Below are 23,945 nucleotides of genomic sequence, written 5' to 3'. Positions count from 1 at the left end.
TATTTGTGGGGATGTTGAGAAGTGTGAGTCCCAGCATCATTTTCTGGGGATTCCCCCTTGTGCCAGGCTGCCAGCCTGGGTTAAACCATTGACTGGCACCTTGTGTGGCACCCTGTGGGCCGGTTCCTGCCTGTTTTCGCCGGCCGCCAGCCGCCGTCGTTCGGGTTTGTCTGCGAGAGCTCTGTGGGAACCAGCGGCGAAGGCCTCCCTGAAGTTTGTTAGACAGTATCTGCAGCTCTGCCGTGGCTGACAGAAACTGTTATTTTGTTGCAGGTGATCGGGTTGGTCTGGCATGATTTGCCTGTCCTGAAGCTGCTCTGGCTTTTCCCAGCCACCTGCTTCGTTTGGCTTTGGGAAAGCTACACAGCAATTACTGTGTTTTCCAGCCTGGCGCAGTCATCATGGAGGTCCTTAAATGTTCTCTTAACACAGCAGCTTAGCCTGGCTTCTTTTGTAACCTTGAGATCACTCACTTCCCATTGTGCCTTGCCTCTGATTTCAGTGTTTTAGAGAAGGTGAAAATAGGATTGGTTACAGTCTGTGGATTTCAATAGAATCAGTCTGGGTTTGTTTCCTTGTTCTCTAACACAGTTTGCTTTTTTCACTATTGTTGCAGTTACTAAAGTGTGATATTACAACTATAAAATGCAATACTTTTGGTTATATAGACTTGTTGCTGGATTTCTCTAAATTTTAGAGTCCCATATTTAACTTGTATTATCTCTGTTAAAAAGCAAAATGTTGGTGCCCACATTCAGAATTAGAGAAATAACTGTTCTTATTCATGAAATAGTCTCTTCCTGCTTGAAAACAAAGAACAGAGGAAATTCTGAAGATGCATAAGATTGGGAACATTTGCTAAAAAATAATATAATTGTTCATGATACTGAGTACGTTGTCTAGTGAATAGTACAGTTGTTATTTACTTTCTTTGTTCTTTGACTTCCTAAGGTAATGCCAACTTTTCCTTTAAAAAGTTCAGTTGGAAACATTTGAAATGGCAAGAACAAATCCAGTGTCATTGATGCCAAAATGCTGTCACTGAATGTTATGGAAATTGTAGTGCAAATCATAAATAATTTCTCTATTATAAAATTATATTAATTTTTTAAGGAGAAAGTTTGGCAAATATTATTCTAAAGTAAAGGAAATAAAAAAATACAAAATGTATCAAAATATTGAGTAAAGCGCTAGCAGTGCAATCTTATACTTTTTTTTGCATTCACCAAGTAATAATGAAACCGTTTTTTCTGTAGATAGATATTCTGCTTCCATGCTTCCTTGGTCATATTCCCACCCACTTAAATTTCACTGTAACTCTATTTGCAGTGGCTCATTTATCTGTAGGGTTTCTTCTGCCCCACCCCAGTGCCGCCTGACCCATTCCCTTCCTCTTCCTCTTCCTCCCTTCTGTCACCTCACGGCTTCCCCTTTAAGTAATTTCAGCTCTGTGGCTTTCTGCACTCCCCCAACCCTTTCCTGGGCTATAAAATTACTCTTATGCTTCTTTTTCCCTGTCCTATTGTGTTTGCATGCAAAACCGAGCTTGCTTCCCTCCCCCTACCTGCACACTGCCTGACCTGTCACTTGCATGAGATTTTTAGGGAACTTTTACTCCTCAAAGACTCCTGATTGCACAACAGGAAAGAAAATGTGAGTTGTTTTGCTACCCCCTTATCCCTTCCCCAGCAACTTCTTGTCTAATGTGTTTTCACCTCTGTTAGACATAGTGGCATAGTTCTGGTGTGAGTGGAGATCATTTTTGGAAAGAACTGTTAGAAAAAAATGTATACAAACCAAATTACAATATCATTGTGAGAATAGGTCTCAAAAGCAACATATTCTGGAACTGAGTGCCCCTGATTTTTGTTGCTGCTACGTGGAATGAATGAGCAGTTGAGAAGTTGCTGCTCATTTAATTTGCAGATTTGGCACAAGGTCCCATACAGGTGTTCTGTTTGTGTGTTGTTTTGTACAAACAAACTGTAAGCTACCAGGAAGAGAGCAGGTTTGGGATTTTTGGTTTTGTTTGTTTTGGGGATTTTTTTCTCTCTGAAATAACTTGCTTTTGTAAGGTTTCGGTCAGATAACTCTTCTAAACATAAACCCCATTGCACATGCTGTCTTGTGAAGTGGCAGTGTATTTTGAATTTTTTAGAAGTCTTATGTTTCCATGTCACCTTGTCACAACCTTCTTCCTGCTTCTCAGAGTGTATTTTTATTTTGATTTGGCCTCAGCAGGCTTCAAGCTGTGTTGGTGTGGAGAGCTGTGCTCTGTCCTTTGGTGGCAGGGAGCCCTTAGCTCAAATTCCATTGACTGCAGCCCTAGTCAAAAGCAATTTCCTCAGGGTGTGGAGCAGCGAAAAAAATCCATTACAACTTATTACAAAACAAAACCAACCTTTAAATGATTGCAAAACCTTTTTTTTTTCCACCAAATGTAGTTAACTGGTCCTTGCTAGAGTACATATTGTGAGGCATTTCAAATCCTCCCAGTGTTCACACAATATCATGATGGTTTGGTTGGAGACATTGGGCCTATAAGCTGTCAAATGTGTAAATACTTACATCTGTCCCAAAATCCATGTATCAAAATGAGTTTAATATTAAAGTTTTAAATAAGTTTTTTTATCTGAAATCAGGTCACAATCCAAATCAATTTTAGGGGTTTTAAGTATGTAATTTTTCAGATTTGAGTTTGAGATTTTTATGAATCCTTTACTTGTTGTAAATTTTTATTGAATATTATTCAGTCTTACCTGTTTAAATTTTTTTGACTATATTTGCATTGGCTGAGTACTGAGGAATGCAAGTTGCTTTAAAAATTATGATTTTTTTTCTTTGTGGATGCTAATGTGAAAAAACTTATCATCTTCCTATTCTAAAACTTTCTTCTTCTGTTTAAACTAAATTCTGGTAAACATTCTGAAATTTAGACATTCTGCAAACCAGGTTTATAAAATTTATAGCTCATTTACAGGTACTGAGTGCTGTACCTAGAAATGAAATTTACAGGTATGTGCTCAGTACCTGTAGATGAGCCATGAATTTTATAAACCTGGTTTCCTCCAAGAGATTCACCAGCAGCCCGTTTATAGCAGCTGCTCACACATGCTCACCCCCCATGGTAAATACGTTGTGCTGCGAGTTTGTGTGCCGGGCCATGTACCTATGTGTGTACACAGGTATTGAACAATGGGTGGGATTGTTTGTTACTCTGAGGTGCAGTTTGGATGTTGTCACAGCTGTTACTTTTCCTCTGCTCCCATAGTAATAGGTGCTGTTCCCGCTGTCTGTCTGTGTTTGACAGTAACTGCTTCTGGCACAAGGTTTTCTGTGCACTTATATTTTCCCGCTGTGGCTTTTTCAGTTAAGGGTGTGGCTCTTTCTGGCACAGTTGTGTTAGAACAGGCTCTCACACAGAAACACTTATCATGGCAGAAAGTCCTCTGGCATTCTTACAGCTTATCTTAGTGAGGGGCTGTAGTGCAGTACATCAGAAAGAAACTGTCTGTACTGAAATGTTGTGGCTGTGAAGACAGTCTGAATTTTCTTTCTAATATGTGTTTTTACTGCCTGGGCAGACTTGTGGTTTGCAGTGTGACCTTCTAGTTTATAGAATCACTGGCCATTCCCCATGGTGTGTTCAGATTCCTTTTATTTATTTATTGGTATTCATATTACTGAAACTCTTACTGGAGAGTTCATGATGCCTTACTCCCAAAGGGTTTTTCAAGGAAACTCATAAATAAATTTCAGTGGCTTTGCAAAGTGTTGTCAAGCATGTCTGTTTCAGTTTGAAAGTTGATCCCTTTAACATCAGTAGCTGACAGCTATTAAAACAATTACTATTACAGTTATGTTAAAACAATTAATAATTAGACCTTGCAGGGAGGATTACATTAATTTTGGGTGTCTGCAGAACTGAGCTGTGAAACATATTTAACCTTAGATATTAAATCATCATTGAATGCTAATCATTGATTTTCATGTGAAATGATTGCCGCTACATAGTGATGAAGTAATAGCTTCCCAAGGCCTTCTTGAGTGCCATTGTGTACTGGGATGGAGGAGTAATGCAACTTTGGCAAGACACTGTGATCCCAATTTCATGTTGCTCTTGTGGGCTGTTAGGGACCAGCCTCTCGCCAATGTGAGTAGGAAACTGAAGTAATTGTGTGTGCCATTCATTCAGAAATAGGTTTTGGTACTCTGAAAGTAAGATGGAATTAGTCTAAATAATTAAATGCACAATTACATTTGCAGATGTGTGTACAGTTTAATTTAAATGAGATTGTGCATGCACAAACAACATGACACTTAAACCTAGCCTGAACATCAAATGCCTCAGCCAGCAGGAGCAAGCTGTTCTCTGCTGGTGGTAAGCTCAAACTCCCCTGTTTTCCTGTGCTTTGCTTTCCAGTAAAGACACATTTGTGGCTGTGCTCAGCAGAGTGCAGTACAAAGTGAACTATTGAGTGGTTCTGGTTGTCTTCACTTGCCATTGTGCTGTTTCTAAACTCCCTGATTTTTTTGATAAGCAGAGTCTGGTGAAGCTCAGACTTTGCTTGGGCTAAGTGAGCTGTTACTGCACGAGAGTAACAGCTCTTGCACTAACTGCTGAAACAAATGAAATTTGGGTCTGCAAATTGTTGTTTTTCAACAAAGCCCTGGCTGTAGAGGCAGTAGCATGGCTGATAGAGCTCAGGAGGTTGGAAAAAGTTTTAGTAGGCCTTCAAAAGCATTTTCAAGGAAGGAAGAGGCCAATGGTGCAGGCTGGAGGTTGTGAAGAGAGCAAGAACTTAGAAGGAGTGTATTAGGTATCTGAACCTGCCAAAGGAGAGGTGTCTGCTGTAACTTCACTTGCTTAAAAATTCCTAGGTCTAATACCTTAAAGGGTTTCCCTTGTGGATAAAAACATTATTTCTCCTTGCTGTACCCTGTATTTCTCTGTGGGTGAAGGAAAGTGAGCAATTTAAATAATAAAGATGTGCCTATGAGCTTTAGAGAAGAAAACAATAAACCATGATGTTTGAAGTCTAAACGTGAAAATGAAATATTTTAAGCATTGCAGAGGTGTCTTTGTGTGTTCATTTAGTAACTCAGTGGGTGGAAATCATTCAGTGTTTAAGTGCTAACATAGATTTTCATAGTAATATCCTGTTCTGCAAAGTCAAGAAAAATACTTTATTTTGGTCATTGTGTTCCGCTTTCTCAGTTCACTGGGTTTTTTTTTTCATTCTGATATAAGAAATAAGTTGAATTTTGAAACTTCTTTCCTAATGTAAGAATTAAAGAGGATGAAATCTGCTAATTCTGGAGTCTTGAAGTAGATAATTTTCTTCATCTCAATGATTTTGTTTGCCATAATCTGCATTTCAAAATTTATGTAAACATGTCTTTGCTGTGTGCATCCACATCTGAAGTGGTTTTAGCTAATAAGCATGCAGAAAAATTACTAAGCAAATTAGAAGCAGTGTAAGTTAAGTCTCTAACAAAAATCTAAAAATGGCAAAAGAATATAGACATATGTAAAACCCTACTAATTTTAGTTGTAGATGATGAATAATTCCTTACATGAAGATATACACAGTCTCTTCTATTTAGTTGTAATTTGATGTATCAGATGACCAGGAATTGGAGGCTTCAATCTCAAAGTGTTGTGAGGGTGGCTTTATTGAACTGTCTTTTTGTCAGTGGAAGGCTTCAGAATTCTTCTGAGAAGCGTTTTGGAATGAGGATTGTGATGCTGTGCCCAGAAAAGTGGGATGATGTTACACCCAGGAATTGCTGTGAGTGGAAGAGGGAGCTGTGTGTGAGCAGTGCCGGCTGAGCTTTCAGCCTTTCTGCCAAATGCAGGCATTGCTGAACAGGACATGTACAACTGAAAGGGACCCTGGCCAGGGGTGGAGGCTCTGTGTTCTGTGCTTTCCAGACTCCAAAACCACATGCTAATGTAGTGATGTGCATGTTATTGGATGGACCTAAAATAAATGTGAAAAGAATACTTTGGGTTGCAAAGTCAAGATTTCTGAGTTTGTATCCAGAAATGTGTTGGCAGTCCAAGCATGTTTTGGTGGAGCTGATTCTTCTTATTAATGGACATGTTAAATCATCGCTGCAGTTCCTATATTAAATTTCTGATTTATGCAATATTCTTTTTCTTATATCTGCTTTAACTTTTAAAGAAAAAAATAAAAGGCAAAAGCCCCAAATTAATGAGTTTAGACCTCGTGTCTAGAACTTCTGTCCTTGTCTCTGAGAAGGTTTGAAGGATTTCCATGCTTCTGAAAAACAATCTGGCCAAACAGCTAAAGAAATCTTTTCCCCACTTTAAATGGGAGCTCTCATTAATTTTGAGCTGAATTAATTTATAAGCATATTGGACTTTTCATATATGTTAGCCTACTTTTCTGATCTTGTGTATTAAAATCCTTCAATCACTTTTCTACTCTAGAACATTAGCATCCAGTTGCACAAACATGATTTCTCATTTGAGAAAACATGCTAATTTTAGATGGATTTGAACCATTACTTTGAAGGTAGAAACACATACAAATTTGGTCATTATTTCCTTGCTTGATTTATTTATTCCTCTTCTCTGTCCTTCTTCATAGGTTCCTTAAAACTGTGCTATGAATGGTGATTCTGGTGTGGGGGTGGTGACTTCACCACCTCCAACAACAGCCCCTCATAAAGAGAGGTATTTTGATCGAGTTGATGAAAATAATCCAGAATATTTGAGAGAGAGAAATATGGCACCTGACCTTCGCCAGGATTTTAACATGATGGAACAGAAGAAGAGAGTATCCATGATTCTTCAGAGCCCAGTAAGAAAAGAAATGGTTCATCTTTGAAGTGACAAGTTTAATATCTCTTTTGTTCACTATCAGTATGGGATTGGAGAATTGTGTGTTATCTTAGATCCATTTGTTGTCTTTTCCTATTGGCCTTTCCTGATTTTTTTCCTCATTCTATCTATCTGTTTGAATTTTTATGCTCTATTCACAAAGCATCTCTTCATTCTGGCTTTTAGAATCCTCTGTATAATCATCAACATTTTTTCATATTTTCCATTCAATCCTTGTAAAACATTTTTCACTGGTTTCATTTATTTGTTTCAATGTAACTCTCTTAAGAGTAGCTTATACAAGGCAGGTCTGTCCTGTACTCAGTTTTCCTTTGGAATTTGGACATATGAAATATTTTTATAATCTCTTTCTGAAAAGTTGCACAGTAGTGAAGTATGAATGAGTGACATTTAATATTGAAGATGTTCCCTTGGGCAGATAGTACACCAACAAACTTTCCCTCATGACATTTGTTCCTTTTGTAATAACTAGTGAGTGACTTTAGATACAAAACATTACATGACATAACTTCACTTGGAATAGGGATGTGGTGGTACATTCACAATTTTCCTATTAAGCCAACCCATTTGATTTATGAAAATATTAATAAATCACTTAATAAAAAAGTAATGACCTAATGACTGCAGTACTTCTCTTTCAGTGCAAATTCCAGCATTCTTGTCAAAAGCAGGAGCTATCAGCAATAATAAAAACTCTGGTTTTCTTCCTTCCCAGTTAAAATATATTTTAAAAAGCAAACAAAAAATCCCAGGAAAATGTAAACAACCCCTCATCTAAACAGGTTTTAAAAATGTAATGTTCATTGTTTTCTGTGTTCCTGGATGCCTTCTTGGCTCTCGGTTCCCTGTGAGCCACAGTGACAAATTCTCTTTTCTGGTTCTGCTCCTTTTCATTTCTCATTTTTGTGTTAAAGTCAATTGTACATTCTCCTCCTTCCAGAAATTCATACTAGAAGGCTCAAAGACTTAGAAAAAAGAATGCTGGAATTTCCATAAAAAACCCCCAGGTGACTCAGATCACTGGAGCTCCATAGAGAATGTTTTGGAGTTGCAGTATGCCCCCAGTAGTTCTGCCTTGAGGTGTTTGTCAGAAGAGGAGTAGGATGGTTCCATCCAAGTGCTAAACAGAAGCTATGTATGAAAGGCTGAAGTTCATTTAAACATGCATTACAACATGCAGTGTCTTCCTACCAGGCCTTCTGTGAGGAATTGGAATCCATGATCCAGGAACAGTTCAAGAAGGGGAAGAACCCCACAGGTTTATTGGCTCTGCAGCAGATTGCAGATTTCATGACAACGCACGTTCCAAATGTCTACCCTGCAGCACCTCAAGGTGGAATGGCTGCATTAAACATGAGTGAGTGCACCTTCAGTGATCAGAGCTGAATTCCTTTTCTTTTCTTGAAAGGCTTCACATGAAGACAATGTGAATATAATAGAATACTGTGAAGTTTAAATGCTATCCTGTTCTGCTCACACAAACACTTGAATTGAATTGATTAGTTTCTAAATGCCACAGTGGTATGCAATGTGATTATGTATATCGTTTATATCAAAAGTTATTTTAAGGATGGTATCTAAATTGAAAAACAAGCCTGATAAGTCAGTGCTATTAAAAATTTAAATATTTAAATAGTGCTAATTACTACATAGTTTGTCTTCTGGAAAATCAAACACTTATTAGTAGTCTGGTAACAGTAAAGGGCTTTAGAAACGAATTATTTTTGCCATTGAAATAGTGTTTGCAGCTTTCTCCTGTGAAGTGAAGCTTTAGACAAGAAACATCAACAAGCAAAACAAAGCAAGAAAAAAAACCAGAATGTGTGAATGCATGTAGACACAGGTTTTGTGTTAAGATAAAATAAATCCTTGCCTGTGCTCCAAAAGAAATCTTTAGTTCTGACTGTAGCATGGCCTGATTTTGCTTTTTCACAGTTACTTTTAAACACATTTCTAATTGCACTGTAACTAGAATTACAGTATTTGTATTTTTTACTATAACCTTCCTCTCTAGCTTGTACTTAATTTTTCTTAATAAATGAACCTGTGTGCATCTTTTTAGGTATGTAATTCTTCTTTTTGGGAATACATGTATCACAAAAAGTGGAATATTTGGGATTGCATTTTTCTTTTAACAATTAAGATGTATTTTACAAACAATCATTAGTTTGAGAGAGAAAAAAAAATTTTTTGCTAAGAAATGCACTGTCACGGTACCACTAATTTATTGTAGGGAAGGAAATAAATGCTGAGTCTACCAAAGCTGAATATTTTTGTAATATTTTGTCTACCAAAGCTGAAAATTTATGTAACATAAATAATTGCATTATAGGAATGAAAATTTGCTGTCCATTTATTAGGTTAACATGCTCATATTAAACAGTAAGAACAACTGATAAAATAGTGGTGCTTGTTGCTAGGTTTGAACTGATACTGAACTCAACTTGCCTTGTGCTTTTTGTACCCCTTCTCCTCAAGGTCTTGGCATGGTAACACCAGTAAATGATCTGAGAGGGTCTGATTCCATTGCTTATGAAAAAGGGGAGAAGTTGTTACGATGCAAATTGGCAGCTTTCTACAGATTAGCAGATCTCTTTGGCTGGTCTCAGCTTATTTACAATCATATAACAGTGAGTATTGAATCAACAGATAACTGAACCAATTGTTTTAACATACAAGAGAATTGCTTCCCTCCCCTATCTGTCATTTTCTCTTTGTGTGTGAGAAGAGCAAAGTGGTATTGAAAGCAGTATAATAGTGAAGAGATTTGTCATTGCATTTCAGCTTGGATGTCAGCTACCACAGTCTGAATAGAGTCTTGAGAGAGTGTGCATGAGAATTCTTAAGATGAAATAAAGATTGCTGAAAGACTCAGTCTTTTAGTGTCTCAAATGCTTTGACTAATTGTATTTATTATTCTACAAGGTCAATTCTTGGTTTTCTTGCCTTTTTTTTTGTTAAGTACTAAAATATCTTCTTAGTAATTCAGATGAATTTTATAATTCAGGTACCAGTCTTTCTGAAAAAGAAGCCATAGTATTTCTGAACATGAGTGAGCTTCTCTGCTTAATGCAGTGTGCCAACAATTTTCCTTGTGACTGAGTAATCATTGGCATCCATAAAAATAATGACAAGGAGGTCAAATCAAGGAGGTTTTATATGCCAGAAGAATGGTCAGCGTGAGTCTCATGAGTAAAGTCACAGCTGTGTGTGCAGCCCCGTCAATTGTTGTCCTAACAGAGCTGGATTGTTTTTTATTCTACATAGTAGAGGTTGTCCTTTATGTATTTTCAGTTCTTCTAGCTGCAGTTGGAATGAAATATGGTAATATTATTTTTACTGCTTTTTGAGAATTCAAGGCATATTATTTGTGAACAGATGAAGATGATAAATGATATGTGTAGGCATAGTATCAAGCCAGTATTGGTTAGATCGTTCAGTTCCTGTTGTAAGGGAACATATCCAACATAATGGTTCTTGTAAACAGCTCTGTGCCACCCCCAGATTTTTCATATGTGACAGGAGAAGTGGTTTTGTAAAAGGGACATTAATGCACTGAAAAGCAAACAGGTTTGGAGATGGCTTTCTAGTTCAGCCCTGGGAATGTTTGTACATTTAGATAAAAGATAAATGTATTGAAGAGCAAGCAGCGTGTCAAGGGAAGGGGTTGAGGCAAGGGTAGGTAATTGGGGTGGAATGCCTCAAGTTTGCTTTCTTTGGGGAGGAATACAAGGAAGACATCAGTAGAGGAGGTACCAGTTGAGGTGGAAGACAATCAAAACACTTGGAAAATGAGATTCTGAAAGTGTTTTAGTCACTTCTGAATGAAAGGTACTGGAAAGCTCTTGGCTTGTCAGCAGCAGTCCCAAGTCATAGTTGTCTTTTACAAGCTCCTCCAGTGAGAACAGCATTCTGAAGGATGACTGAAAGACATAGGTTATCTTCAGAAGCTGATGCAGAACAAGGTTGTTATGTTTATTAAGTAGTACTAAGACACCCCTTTGGAATGTGATGAATGCTACCACTTCCTGCAGTGCTGGTGTTTGACTCCAGGTTTTCACTTTTTTGTGAGTGGGTGCTGTAATTACTGGGTGATTGCATTCAAGTTAAAAGCTTGTGCCACTGCCCTTGTGAAGTAAGAGAAAAGGTACACAGCCTTCTGTGGGGTTCATAAGCCTGTGTGTTAGGGGAGAATGGGATATCCTCTCATACCCTCACAATTTCCATCTGGCCATATCAGGGAGTTGGGTGGAGTTATCGTTGCTTTTTTTGGATCCTTATCAATCACTGACAGCTACTGTATGTGGAATTGCTCAGACTGGTGCAGTCCTGATGCAGAAGCAGAATTACAGAGCATCAAGAGCTTTCATGCCAAGTATAATAATGTTGAGTATGCTTGGATACCTCCAGGGTTTTCATGTCATGTGCAATAATGTAGAGTAAACTTGGTTGTCTCCAGGGTCAGGCAGAATTTGAGATTACAGGTTTACAGAAGGTAGACATCATTCACCAGGTATTGGTTTGCTTTGGGGGCATGAGCTGTTAATTAGATCTAATCCCAAAGCAAAGTAGTTTGCTGCTTGTTTGTCTTTAATTTGAGCTTTCTTATTAGCTTTTGGGATATTTTGAATAATACTTGTTCTTTGTCTTGCATAAATGAGTAAGAGATTTTTCTTGATCATTTGCACTTCTGTAGTGGAGGACTACTTTGGTGATTCATAAAAGTACAGATTAACTTCAACTGACTGCTTCAGTTTAAGATTCTTATGCTGTAGCAAGTTCCCAGCTGGTTGTAAAGGAAACCAGATCTGTGCTAGAAGTTTTTGCATGACTGCACAACTACTTATTAGAATTTTTTCCCTGCAGTAGAACTACAGCAAAGTATATGTGTATTTAATGTTGCAAGTAGTAGAAGCCATGAGGCAGAAACAGCATAAAGTAGCTACATCTCAGGAAATTCCAAACTTATAAATATCTTTGAATTAAAAAAACCCAAACAACAACCAAACAAAAAATCCAACCCCAAAACACAAACTACCCAAATGCTGGGTAGACTCATAGCAAAGTAGGGAGTTGTCTCATGTGTCCAGTAAAACTTAAGAAGCCTATTAGTTCACCATCAAAAGACACTTTAATTACCTAGATGTCCTGTACTTTTCATTGCACAGACTTTAAAGAGATACATCACAAGATGTGAATGCTATGAAGTTAAAATTATTTTTGTATTATAAACCCCTGATTGTGTGAATGAGATGAGAGAGAAAAAACATAAGTGAAGGATACTTGGTAGAAAACTTGCAAGTGTGCAAGCAAGCAGCTGTACTGCTCACAGATGTCTCACAGGAACCAGCATCAGTGACAAAACCCTTCTCAGCATCAAGACCTTTTAGATGTTTAGATGTGTTAGTGGGCCACTTCTTGTGTTTTCTCACAGCCTTTTACTTTATACCTTATGTCCTGGGGTAGAAATAGTTGGAGTGTAAACTCATTCAACTGAAAAAATGAACTTTTTTTCCCATTTCTCTCAGTATTGTTCATTTTATCCATAGTGGGCAAGCTGTCATTATAACAGAATGTAAGGGTTTACTAAATTCCACCAATCTGAAGGATGCTGGCATGTTACTGCCAGCTGGTTTTGTTCAACATTAGTTAATTAGCAGTGCAGTGCATTGATTATCTGTTGTAGCATACATGAAAGTCATAATGTCTGTTACAGGCATTCTTGCCCATTCCATAATCAGGATGTAAAAGTACCTTTAATGGCTTGGGGTCTTCTTGTATGCCTTAATAAAATCTTAGTAACTCTTACTCTTGTTTTATCCTTAGGCCAGAGTAAACTCTGAGCAAGAGCATTTCCTTATTGTACCTTTTGGACTCCTCTATAGTGAAGTCACTGCATCTAGTCTGGTAAGCAATTGTTAATTTTCATAGATGTAAAAAAAAAAAAAAAAAAAAATATATATATATATGAATATATATGTCACTTCAAATTCTGTCCTAGAGAATATTTTACTCTTGTGTAATATATGTAGAACAGTGTTATTGAACATGGCTGGTTTTGGTACTGCTGAGCTATCTGAGATTTGTTTGCCCATGTTCACCACCAGGTGTCCTCCAGTTGATCTACCTGTAAAGAGTGAATCACCTCATGCCCTTTAAAGCTGCTGGCTGTTGAGTCCAGTTTGTTGAGGGAAACTTTAGGCATTTCAGATAGAAATGATAACTGGTTTTGGAGTCTCAGTGGTAGATGCTGAATTAAATCAGGTTTTTTGAGTCTTGATTATGAAAGTAATTCTTTTCATTCCCAGGTTAAAATCAATATTCAGGGAGATGTGGTTGATCGTGGAAGCACTAACCTGGGAGTAAACCAAGCTGGCTTTACGTTGCACTCAGCAATTTATGCAGCTCGGCCTGATGTGAAATGCATTGTCCACATCCACACACCCGCAGGAGCCGCGGTAAGCTCGCTTCCAGCTTTGTCCTTGTCCTGTTCCCCCACCCCTTCAAAGGGAAAATACATGGCTCCCTCAGTCATAGATCTGCTTCCTGTTTGGAGGGCAGAGAGCCTTTTAGTCTGTCGTCAAGTATGGTTCTCTTTAATCAGAGCCCATCCTTACTGGGTTGTTACCTGAATGGTCAGACAGTAAATGGACTTCTGTCACTGAAAATATGTATGTCACATATGTGTGTCCTTTCCCACAAAAGACCAGATCTTTTGACAGGGAGTCATAAAATCTTTAGTATATTTTGTTGGTTTTGTAAAGCACAGTTTGTCAAGGTTTTCTGAAATATTTGAAACTTTCCCAGTATTTCTGTTTGGAGCAAGTGATTACAAGTCAGTTCTGCCTCTTTGGAATGTTTTGAGAGAGTGACTTTCAGTGTTCATGTTCTGATGATTTTTTAAATTATTGATTAACCAGATTAATACAAGCATTTTAAGGATAAACAATCAAATTCCTAATATTGTGAATTACAGAGTAACCTTTTAAAAAACATTTTTAAAGTTTATCTGCAGTGCTGCAGAATTATCTGTATCACCAAAGTTGTCCTTTTGGCATGCAGGCAGGAGGGGGAAGTAACTGAGTGGAGTGGAAGGAATGAAGGATGCAGTTCATTTTGGGGTTTGGTGGTTTCTTAGGGTTTTTTCCTGAGTCTTTTTATATTGGTGTTGCTATTGTATAAAAACAGCCATATTGAGACAAACCCAAGATCAATGTGACTTTTGTATCTAGTCCAAAAGTTATCAAAAATAGAGGCTTTAAGGATGGAGTATAAGACCACTGTATCTACCGGTAGAGATAAATGCAATTAATACATAAAAATATATTCTTATTTTAATTCTCATCACTATACTTTTTTCACTTTTTCTGTTGCTAGAAATTAAATCAGTTGTCTTAATATTTCTCAGGTTTCTGCAATGAAATGTGGTCTCTTGCCAATTTCACCTGAAGCACTTTCTCTAGGGGAAGTAGCTTATCATGACTACCATGGTATTTTAGTGGATGATGAAGAAAAGGTGGTTATTCAGAAAAATTTGGGGCCTAAAAGCAAGGTCAGTATTTACACCTAGAATTAAAGAAAAAAAGGGGGGGCAGTATATTTGTGTGACAGGTATGTTCTTTAATCAATAGCAAATATTCTTTAATCAAGAGCAAGAAAATACTTGCCATACTGCTGTTAACTTTCTTTCAATGTTTCTCTAGGTCCTTATTCTCAGAAACCATGGCTTAGTATCAGTTGGAGAGACTGTTGAGGAGGCTTTCTACTATATCCATAACCTAGTGCTTGCCTGTGAGATACAAGTAAGAACTTTGATATGTTATGCAGTAATACAGCTTGCTGTATTGACCTCAGCTCACGGATCTAAACTAACACAACAATGTGTGATGTCACTATATTGTGGGGGGACATCCAAAACTTTGGTTTCACTGACAATATTCCAGTACTCTATTAAAGCCATCAATTTGCTGCCCATTAAAACAGATACTTTCAAAGACTTAAGACAACTTTTATACAAGCATATTCATTTATTTAGTTGTAAAATGAAGCAGATTTCTTCTGGGTTTATGCCAAGTTTTTAGAGGGTTTTTTGGTCACTTTCACCCCATTCCCCACAAGAAACTTGAAGATGACTCTACTGTATTTCAGGTCCGTACCCTGGCCAGTGCAGGCGGCCCTGACAACTTAGTGCTTCTTGATCCTGGCAAGTACAAAGCCAAGTCTCGCTCCCCTGAGTCTCCAGCAGGTGAGGGTACTGTGTCCCACCCCAAATGGCAGATTGGTGAGCAGGAGTTCGAAGCTCTAATGCGAATGCTGGATAATCTGGTAAGGCAGGCCTTTTGGTCTCATTTTTGTATGATAATGTGTAAAAGGCATTTTTTAAAGCTGCATGTACTTGGGAGAGTTTATACAGCCTGCAGCCTGTTCTTTTCCCAGGACTTGGGGACAACATGAAAAGCATCTGTTCTTTGTACAGATTGTACAGATAGCAGATTTACCTCTTATTCATAATCTGTTTGTTATTGGTGAGATCAGAGGTGATCTTGTGGGATTTGACACTTCCAAATCAGAGTACTGTGGTGCTTGCACTCAATCTGTATCTTCCCCTCTTTCCATCCTCTTCCAAGATGTGTAAAACTATTAATGTCTTATTAGGTGTGAGATCCAGCATAATTTGACTAATATTCTACTAGAAGTAGAAGAGTTTAAAAGTACTTAGAAGAGTTTAAAAGACAGGCTTTAAATAAGTAAAAGCCTTCAGATAAAATAGTTTCAGTAAGAATCCATCTGTAATGAATGACCAGACACCAGCATTTACTATCCAGCTTCAATAGGAAAGATGTGGCTAAGCACAGCAGACTTGTTGTATCTGACTGGTACCTTTGGTAGATCCAGTTGGATTTCAGTTTCTCTAGGAAATACCAGTTTTATGTTTCTTACTGCACATAGAAAGCAGCATCATAAAAGAAATGGCATTGTACTCAGTAGGAATGTAGGAATAGAAAGGAGCTTTCAGTCATACAATACAGACCCTTAGTATTATGATTAGCCACATATTGTATTGGGTAGTTAATGGTATTAGGTGGCATATAATTACTCAAGATTTGTTTTGATCATTAAAAGTTGGAGCAGAACCCAAGTAAGACCTAAGGAGTGCTTAATGCATGAAAACTATAGAAAGCTAAGTCTGCATAGTTGGGGCTGATGTTTCTTTACAGCTGGCTTGATTTGGGAACTAAGCTATTCACAGTTTTCCTTTGAGCCATTTTGAAAATATTTTGCTAGTGGAAACTTCTTAAAGAAACTGTTAAATGTCCTTCTCATATGTTAAATGCTGAGCATAACATGAAAGAAAGCATGGGCAGACATGACTAGTGTGAATAGGGGAGGTTAAAGGTGGAACAAAATACAGTTCAGAGGAAGTGGGAGAGTGAAACAACATAAGGTTAGGGAGAGGAATGAATAATGACATTAAAGTAGCATTCTTGAAGTGTTCGCTTGTATACTGTATGTTGATTTCTAGATGTAAAAACACAGTGGAGATCTTTTTATCTACCCTATCATAGGGTATGATAAAAAGATCATGTTTATGTCCTTTATTTAGAATTGTGAGAACCAGTCAATACCATTGATTACAGTTTTTAGAAAAGTGTAAATGAGTAGCTGGAATGTAGTACAAAGCAAAGTCATGGTTCTGCATTTGGACTTAAATCCAACTCCAGAGACTTGAACAATTACTTGAAAATTCTATGCAAAACAGCAGGAAGCACTAATATACTTTTTTTTCCCTTCCTAAGAAAAGGTATAAAAAGGATTTTTTAAAATGTGTTATCATATTAAAATACAGGTGGTAAATTTTTTGCTCGACTATGAGAAGAGGCTGACGCATAGCACTGCTCTTGATGACCTTCTCAGTCACCTCAATGACTTTTTGCAGGACTACTGGAAATATTTCATAAACGCTTAATACAATATTTTTGATGTTTGATCTACCAGAAATGGTGGCTGTCTTAAATTAGTGGTTCAGAAGTTACTTAGATTGGAAAGGATGCTAATGTAGCCTCATTTCCGTGCATTATCCCCTTTGACATGGCTGTGCCCACCATAACAGGTGAGCAGCCATGTGAAGAAGAGGTGGTGTTGTGGATTGGTTTTCACAGTTAAGGGTATCAGTGAAATTTCAGTTGTCTATTGAAAAACTTGGAGATATAGAAGACTAATTCTGCTGCTCTCCTTCTCCAGGGTTACAGAACCGGCTACCCGTATCGATGCCCTGCTCTGAGAGAGAAATCTAAAAAGTACAGCGATGTTGAGATTCCAGCTAGTGTCACAGGGTACTCCTTTACTAGTGATGGTGAATCAGGCATTTCCTCCCCCCTCAGACACAGTTTTCAGAAACAGCAGCGAGAGAAGACAAGGTGGCTGAACTCTGGCCGAGGGGATGATGCTTCTGAAGAAGGGCAGAATGGCAGCAGTCCCAAGTCGAAGACTAAGGTGTGGACGAACATTACACACGATCACGTGAAACCCTTGCTGCAGTCTCTCTCGTCCGGTGTCTGCGTGCCAAGCTGTATTACCAACTGCTTGGTCTGTGCCTACCTTACTGTTCATAGTTAGATGATGTAGAGCAACTTGGGGTGGCTGGCACTTAGAGGCTTTGGGAAGAAAAAGATAACTTTCCTAATTATTTTCTTCTTTCTTATATTAAAAAACATTAAATGTGTTTTACTAACCACTCTAATTTGTATTTGATTAGGTGTGACCTGTAAAAATGATCTTGCTTATTAATACTTAAAACTGCTTAAGACTTTGGAGCTTTTAATTTTTTTCTGTCTTTTCAAGCTGTTGACCAAACAGATTGAATTATAGCTTTGATTAAATGGGTTCTGCATTTCAATGGTTTAATTAAGGACAGCTATGTTAGGGAGCTACTAATTCTCTCTGCATGAAAGCTTTTCAGTTCAAAATCAAACTAACAATTCAATCTTTTGTACAAACATATAAGAAAAAAATTAAGTTTCTACCTTCTGTACCATATACCAACTTAATCTGCAAGGTATTTGCAATCTTTTCTATGAGAGGGTAGAATTGATTTCAAGCTATTTCAATCTTTTTTCCCACTTAAGCAGTTTTTCTTGTCTAGTTTCTCAGCTCCTTTTCCTGTCCTGTTTACTACATTTTTGTCTACCCCAAAGCCTCTGAGTGTGTTCCCAACCAGCTGCCTTCTGCATGTAGTGTTGCATGTAAGTAGATGGCCATAAATGGAAAGTCTTTCCTAAAGTATCAGCTGGGTGCGGCATGACTAAAGTGCAGCTCAGGCCATCAGCAGGCACTAATCGATAGATTCTGCAACCGGTGCTTTTCTTTTGTTTATCAATGCTGCTTACAGTTAAATTTTGCACTGAAAGATATGTTAATTGAAAAGCAGAAGTATCAACTGCTTTCAGAGGGACATCGTTAGCTGTTGGTGTGTAACTGTGGGTTTGATATTTTCTGGGGCATATACAGAGTGACTGATCTGAGGGCAGGGATTTGCACGAATACAGCCTTTTGTAATGGTTGACCTCAAGCTCAGCCACAGGAGCTCAGTAGTACTTTGGTAGTGGTACTGTGTATAGTAGTAGTATGGTTACAGGTGAGTCTTAAAAATATAAAACTAGTAGTCTTGAAGAACCCACCACATTATTTTTTCCAGAACACCTTAATTTTTATTTATCCCTACAAAAGTCTGCTACACTCAGGGTTCTCTATATTTTGGATACTTTTATAAAATGATTCCTCAGGCAGTATGTATGCTGAAATACATATTGTTAACATGTAGAAAGTCCTGAAAAAACAGAGGAGCTCTCTCTGTGGTATTTTTGTGGTGTTCTTTTTGGTTTAAAAATTAATAAATACATTTGTTGTTTGTACTATCAACTAAGCTAAATTATCATTTAACACTGATTATAGATTTACCTTGATGAGATACAGTTTTGTTATATTGATCTGTAGTGATGCAGATTTACCTTGATCAAATAGTTTTACCATAGCTTAAAGCTATGTATATGTTTGGACCAGTTTGTGCTTTTCACCCTCAGCTCACAAAGTAGATAGTATTTCATATTTGAAATTATCAATGAAAGACTGAAGCAAAATTCTTCATCACAAAGTAGACTGGTTTAATTATATACTGAAGCAATAGATAATTTCATACAGTATAAAAGGTTCGTGTATTTAAATTTTTTAATGCTTGCTATTAACTTAAAGAAAAAGTGGTTTGTTATATTGAGGTTGTTTACATATATATATATGTTTTGACTAAAAACTATCTTTAATAAAAAGCTGGAGTAGTTTTTATCTGAGAAGATAATCATCAGTGAGTATTTCACAGCTCCATGTTCATTCCATTTTTTACTTTACAGTTGCAAAGCATTTTAAAATTCTGTTGCTTTCTGAAGTCTGACAGTTTCTGGCTATATTATTGTTTCTTGAAGTTACTCAGGAAAAAATGCATAGCATTTGCTCAATAAACAGGTTTGCTTTACTGTTCGGTGCATTTTCTATGCAATAATGATTGGAATTTAGGACATTGTACAAAGTAAATATATCAAGATAAGCAGTTAGTTGTGCATCAAATTAAACAGGACTCCGTACTAAATGCACAGATCAAATAAAGCAACCATCTATGAAGAACCCATGAAGCGCTTAAAGCTTGTGTTTGGGATATTTTTGTAACCTTCTGAGCTATGAGTTATAAAATATTTGACATCACCAAACTGTTCCTTTAGGTTGCTGTGCTGGTACAGCTCTTTGTTTGTGCAGAAACTAATTCTGGTAACATCATTTTGCTGAAGTAGCTTATTTTAATGCAAAACTTTGGTGATGCCCACTCCTGCTTCACAGTACAGAATCATTCACTAAACCTGGATAGTGACATCACATTGCTTTTCATACTTCTGTCATCTTATGCTTTAAGTTTGCTTTGATGTTTGTTGGGTACCAGAGGATTGAATCAATGATCTCTCTGTCTCTCTTGTGTTATTTTGTAAAAACAACAAGTGCAGAAAGTGAAAATGGCAGTAACAGGGTCTTAAAGCTCATGCCTTAGATCTTGCTGTACTTCTGTTTGGGTAAGGAATAGTGTCCTTTTTAAACAAGTATCAACTCATTGAGAAATTGCTTATTAAAAATGGCCTTAAAAATAAGTGACTATATTGGCATTTTCCTACTCCTGTCTTAATATATCTATTCATAAATTGAGAAGTAGGTGGTTTTTAGAAACACAGAACACTGCAGCTGTCAGTGTGGTCAAGTGCACAGAAAACCAGCTTAAAAACCCCTCAGTCTTCATAATCCCTGAACTGCACATAGGAATGGCATTGTTTTGGTGAAAGTTATTTGCAAGTGAACTGGTTCTCTAGTTGTTGTTGTTACTAACCTGACTTGATAGAATGGTTCTGATCTCTGGAAATGTATCTGAAGGTACAGTTTATATTACTGAAGAAGAAAGCAACTTAGTCGTAGGAATGAATAGAAGAATGCAATCATTGGTTCAGTTCTCTGCTCTGTATGATGCATGATCAACTGTGATGTGACTTTGCTGCTCTGAGTGTCTGTAGCCATTACAACAGTTCTGACTCTGCAACTGTTCTTGATGTTACAGTGGACTAAAGAGGATGGACATAGAACTGCCACCTCTACTGTCCCTAATCTGTTTGTTCCATTGAACACCAATCCAAAGGAGGTCCAAGAAATGAGGAACAAGGTTTGTAATAGCAGTAAAATAACTTTTTTTGGTCATTACTACAATTAAGTTGTGTACTTGTAATAAACTAACTTACTTTGCTATAATGGCATTTTGTGGGCTCAGTAACACAGCTCTGGTGTTGACCTTTTTCTTTATAACTAAATAATGAAACAATTCCTAAGTGTCCTGAACTCCTCTTGGAAAAAGTTGGTATTTTTGTTCACCATATGAAGACTTTTTTCTGTGATTAATTTTTCTTAGACTAGTTGCTGGGTACTTCTGAAACAGCCAGTCCTGAGTTGATAGTAGTAATTCTGTACCCTGAGATCATAGTTTTACATTAGTGACCTGTTTTCCTGTTTTGGAAATACCAGTTGAACTTTTGTGGCCTAGACAAAGTAGTCTATAGAGCTCTTTCCATATTTCAATGTACTGTATTATAATACACTGTGATTGTTACAGACTTTATTTTTTTGTCCTTGGAACTGCAAGTTAATATTTTTGAAATGAGCTTGTAGTTAATTTTCCTGGTTTTGAGTTTCAGATCTTCTTGTCCAATCTACCAAGAGGAAAGCACTGAATTGATTGGGGTTTTTTCACTTTTTTTCTTTTACAGTATAAAATATGCCCTGGTATCTTGTTAATATTTAACTTGTTCTGGATTGTTTTGATACCTCTAACTGATGGCCACATGGTACATGAGAGTTAGTATTCTTCAAAGAAGGGCTGTGTGCAGGGATGCTAGCAGAATCTAAAATAATTTGTATATGGCTGACAGAACTTATGCTTGGCACTGTAAAATAATAACCACATGAAATGAGAATTACAGTGAAATTTCCAAGCAGTTTTTTTGTGTTTCAAACACAAATATTGCTTTATTAAAAACTTGAATGAAGTGACTAAGTCTTCAAATGTTATACTTTCTCAATGATGAGAAGGGTAGTAAATTAGAAACAAGTGAAAAAGATGGGGGAGCCTTGTGCTTTCTGAGATACCAAGTATTAATAATGCTTCTTGTTTGTGTATTTGAATGCATATATTTTTCATAAAGTCAATGTCATTCTTAGTTATAAAGTAGAGGTCTTTTAAGATGCATGCTTTTCTTAATTTATCTTGGAACAAGAACCAGAATATTTCAGAAATAAGTTTTGAGTCAGTTGTTATGAATTCTTTACCACTGAAGGATATCTAATTTAAACAGTTACTACCTAGGTTTAGAGATCTGATTTCTGTCCCTATCTTCTGTATTGAAATAACTGGGAGGTATTTAGGATGCAGCAAAGGGGTGTTCTTGAGAACTCCAGAGTGTCAGTTTATCCACAGAGAAATTATTTATATGTCCTTTTGAGGATATTATCCTGACTAGATGCAAAAATGGAAAGTTGTGCAGTGTTTTACAGTAAGTTCCATAAGATGATATTGTGGTGCCATATCAGTAACTAATGGCAACTGACTTGTCAGGTAGAATAGACAGACAAGTACAGAGGTAATATTTCTATTTCTCCTCACTTTTCCAAACTAGAGTTGTCTGTTAACCTGTTTTGCTATCACCTAGTACTAAAAAGCAAAGGACAACACCTTCTGTGGTACTTAAAGACTAAATTCTGAGAAATGTGAGGAAACAGGCAGGAACCTGAACATTTATGTTCAAGTGGTGTTTATAAGCTCAGCTTCATTTGACAGCCCTGTGGCCACAGCAGTTAGCACTGGTGGTTGCCTATTGGCAGGTTCACTCACCCTTTTTTCAAACACAAAAATGTGATCAACTTTTCTCTATTGATGTGATTGTTGTTCATTCTGCTGTTTTCCTTTACAGATCCGAGAGCAAAATTTGCAGGATATTAAAACAGCAGGCCCTCAGTCACAGGTTCTTTCTGGGGTAGTTGTGGACAGAAGCCTTGTACAGGTGAGAGTGTTCAATTCCTAAAACTATTAGCTTAATCTGTAATATCCCCTGCTTTCACCTAATATATCACTATGAAATTGTTCTTTAATTGGCAGAAAGTAACTGTTTATAAGGTAAGTCTTAGAGGTAACACCATTGTCTTTGCAAGAGTGCTCAGGGTCAGAAATCTAGAGGCTTCAGCCATGTAGCCCAAGCATGTCTGTGGAGGATGCTTCTTGGTTTTTTTGCTGAATGTAATGCATGAAATTCAGAAGCCATATTTATATGGGTTACATTCTTGTTCAAAACTAGTTGGGCTTTGTGACAGCTTTTTGTTTGTTTGATTTCTGAGTTGATGTATCTTGAAGGATTAATACCGGGCACACCAGGCTCACTGTGGGGCAGTAGTGCTTTGTGTTAAATAAGGGATTTCATGCTTCATAATATTTTATTTGAAGAGCAGTTTGGGAAAAAAGCTATTACATCAATGACACTTAAAAGCAGTATATCTGGATATATAAAAAACTATAAATCATAGCTCCAAGTAAAGTAAGAATGAGAGCTGTACAGTTATACTGTATAGCTGAATAAAGCTTTTTATATCCAAGTGCTTTCAACTGCCCCAGATAAGTATTTTCTGATAATACTTTTTAAAGATTGGCAAGTCTTATCATGACTACAGCATTATTCTTGTTGGGTGTCATACTGTGTGCATGTCAATTCATTGTCATATGCAATTTCATCTACAGTTACTGTTTCTCTGCATGTTTTTAGCAAGCACCACAATGCTTTGGTTGATGTTGTACAGCCTGGGCTCGGTTTGCTCTGTTTACTCAATTTACTGTTGCAGGATGCTCCCCTCTCAGACTGTACGGAATCTATTGAAGGGCTCGATCTCACAGAGCAGGCCTTTAGTCCCGCTAAATCTCTGTCTGTTAGAAAGGTACTGCCCTGTCCTACTGCTCTAAATCCTGTTGTTCACCCTTCATTTAACCTCTCCTTACCCTGACCTTTTTCCTCTGTAAGAAATGATTTGGCTAGAAAACTTTAAAAAATGAAAATAGATGGATCTTCAAATTATGTATATGCGATGATGCAAACAGTTACTTTACTCTGTTAAAACTGTCTTAAGGGTCTTGATCTTTGTCTGTAGCTGCTGAGGAAACACCTTTGATGTTAAGGTGCTGATCAGGTCCTGCATATAGAGGATTTCTTTATGCATGCTGTTAGTGTTGAATTATTCTAATTTGAGATCAATTTAGAGTTAGCTGATTACATCAGTGTAATTCTGAGGAGACTCTCTGTGTTATGTGACGAACACTGTCAACTCTTGATCCCAGAGCACTGGATGCCTGGCTTCCTTCATACTTCCTGCAGTTAGCTACAAGAGTTGCTAAGTAATTCTCCACATGTGCAAAATCAATTGGCTTTCACACTTGTTGTCATGTTTGTCTTTGCAT

At 37.3% G+C, this 23,945-nt stretch overlaps 1 protein-coding gene across 17 annotated transcripts in view; it reads left to right on the top strand.

The window, feature by feature from the left end:
- The window catches only part of ADD1 (adducin 1), a 64,373-nt gene that overhangs the window by 26,342 nt on the left and 14,086 nt on the right, over positions 1-23,945 (top strand). For 8 of the 17 annotated variants that reach the window (XM_063157470.1, XM_063157469.1, XM_063157478.1 and 5 more), the window contains 12 exons: positions 6,618-6,830; positions 8,066-8,228; positions 9,350-9,501; positions 12,698-12,778; positions 13,180-13,329; positions 14,280-14,423; positions 14,575-14,673; positions 15,020-15,196; positions 17,114-17,458; positions 20,517-20,618; positions 22,417-22,506; positions 23,336-23,428. In XM_063157470.1, coding sequence (XP_063013540.1) covers positions 6,636-6,830; positions 8,066-8,228; positions 9,350-9,501; positions 12,698-12,778; positions 13,180-13,329; positions 14,280-14,423; positions 14,575-14,673; positions 15,020-15,196; positions 17,114-17,458; positions 20,517-20,618; positions 22,417-22,506; positions 23,336-23,428 — 1,791 coding nt within the window. In that variant the 5' untranslated portion in view covers positions 6,618-6,635. The remainder of the gene's footprint in view (positions 1-6,617; positions 6,831-8,065; positions 8,229-9,349; positions 9,502-12,697; positions 12,779-13,179; positions 13,330-14,279; positions 14,424-14,574; positions 14,674-15,019; positions 15,197-17,113; positions 17,459-20,516; positions 20,619-22,416; positions 22,507-23,335; positions 23,429-23,945) is intronic. The other 9 variants (XM_063157474.1, XM_063157479.1, XM_063157485.1 and 6 more) reach the window with 3 other exon arrangements.

The sequence above is a fragment of the Melospiza melodia genome, chromosome 5 (genome assembly GCF_035770615.1).
Source record: "Melospiza melodia melodia isolate bMelMel2 chromosome 5, bMelMel2.pri, whole genome shotgun sequence".
NCBI lineage: Eukaryota > Metazoa > Chordata > Aves > Passeriformes > Passerellidae > Melospiza > Melospiza melodia.
This window is presented reverse-complemented; position numbering and strand designations above follow the sequence as displayed.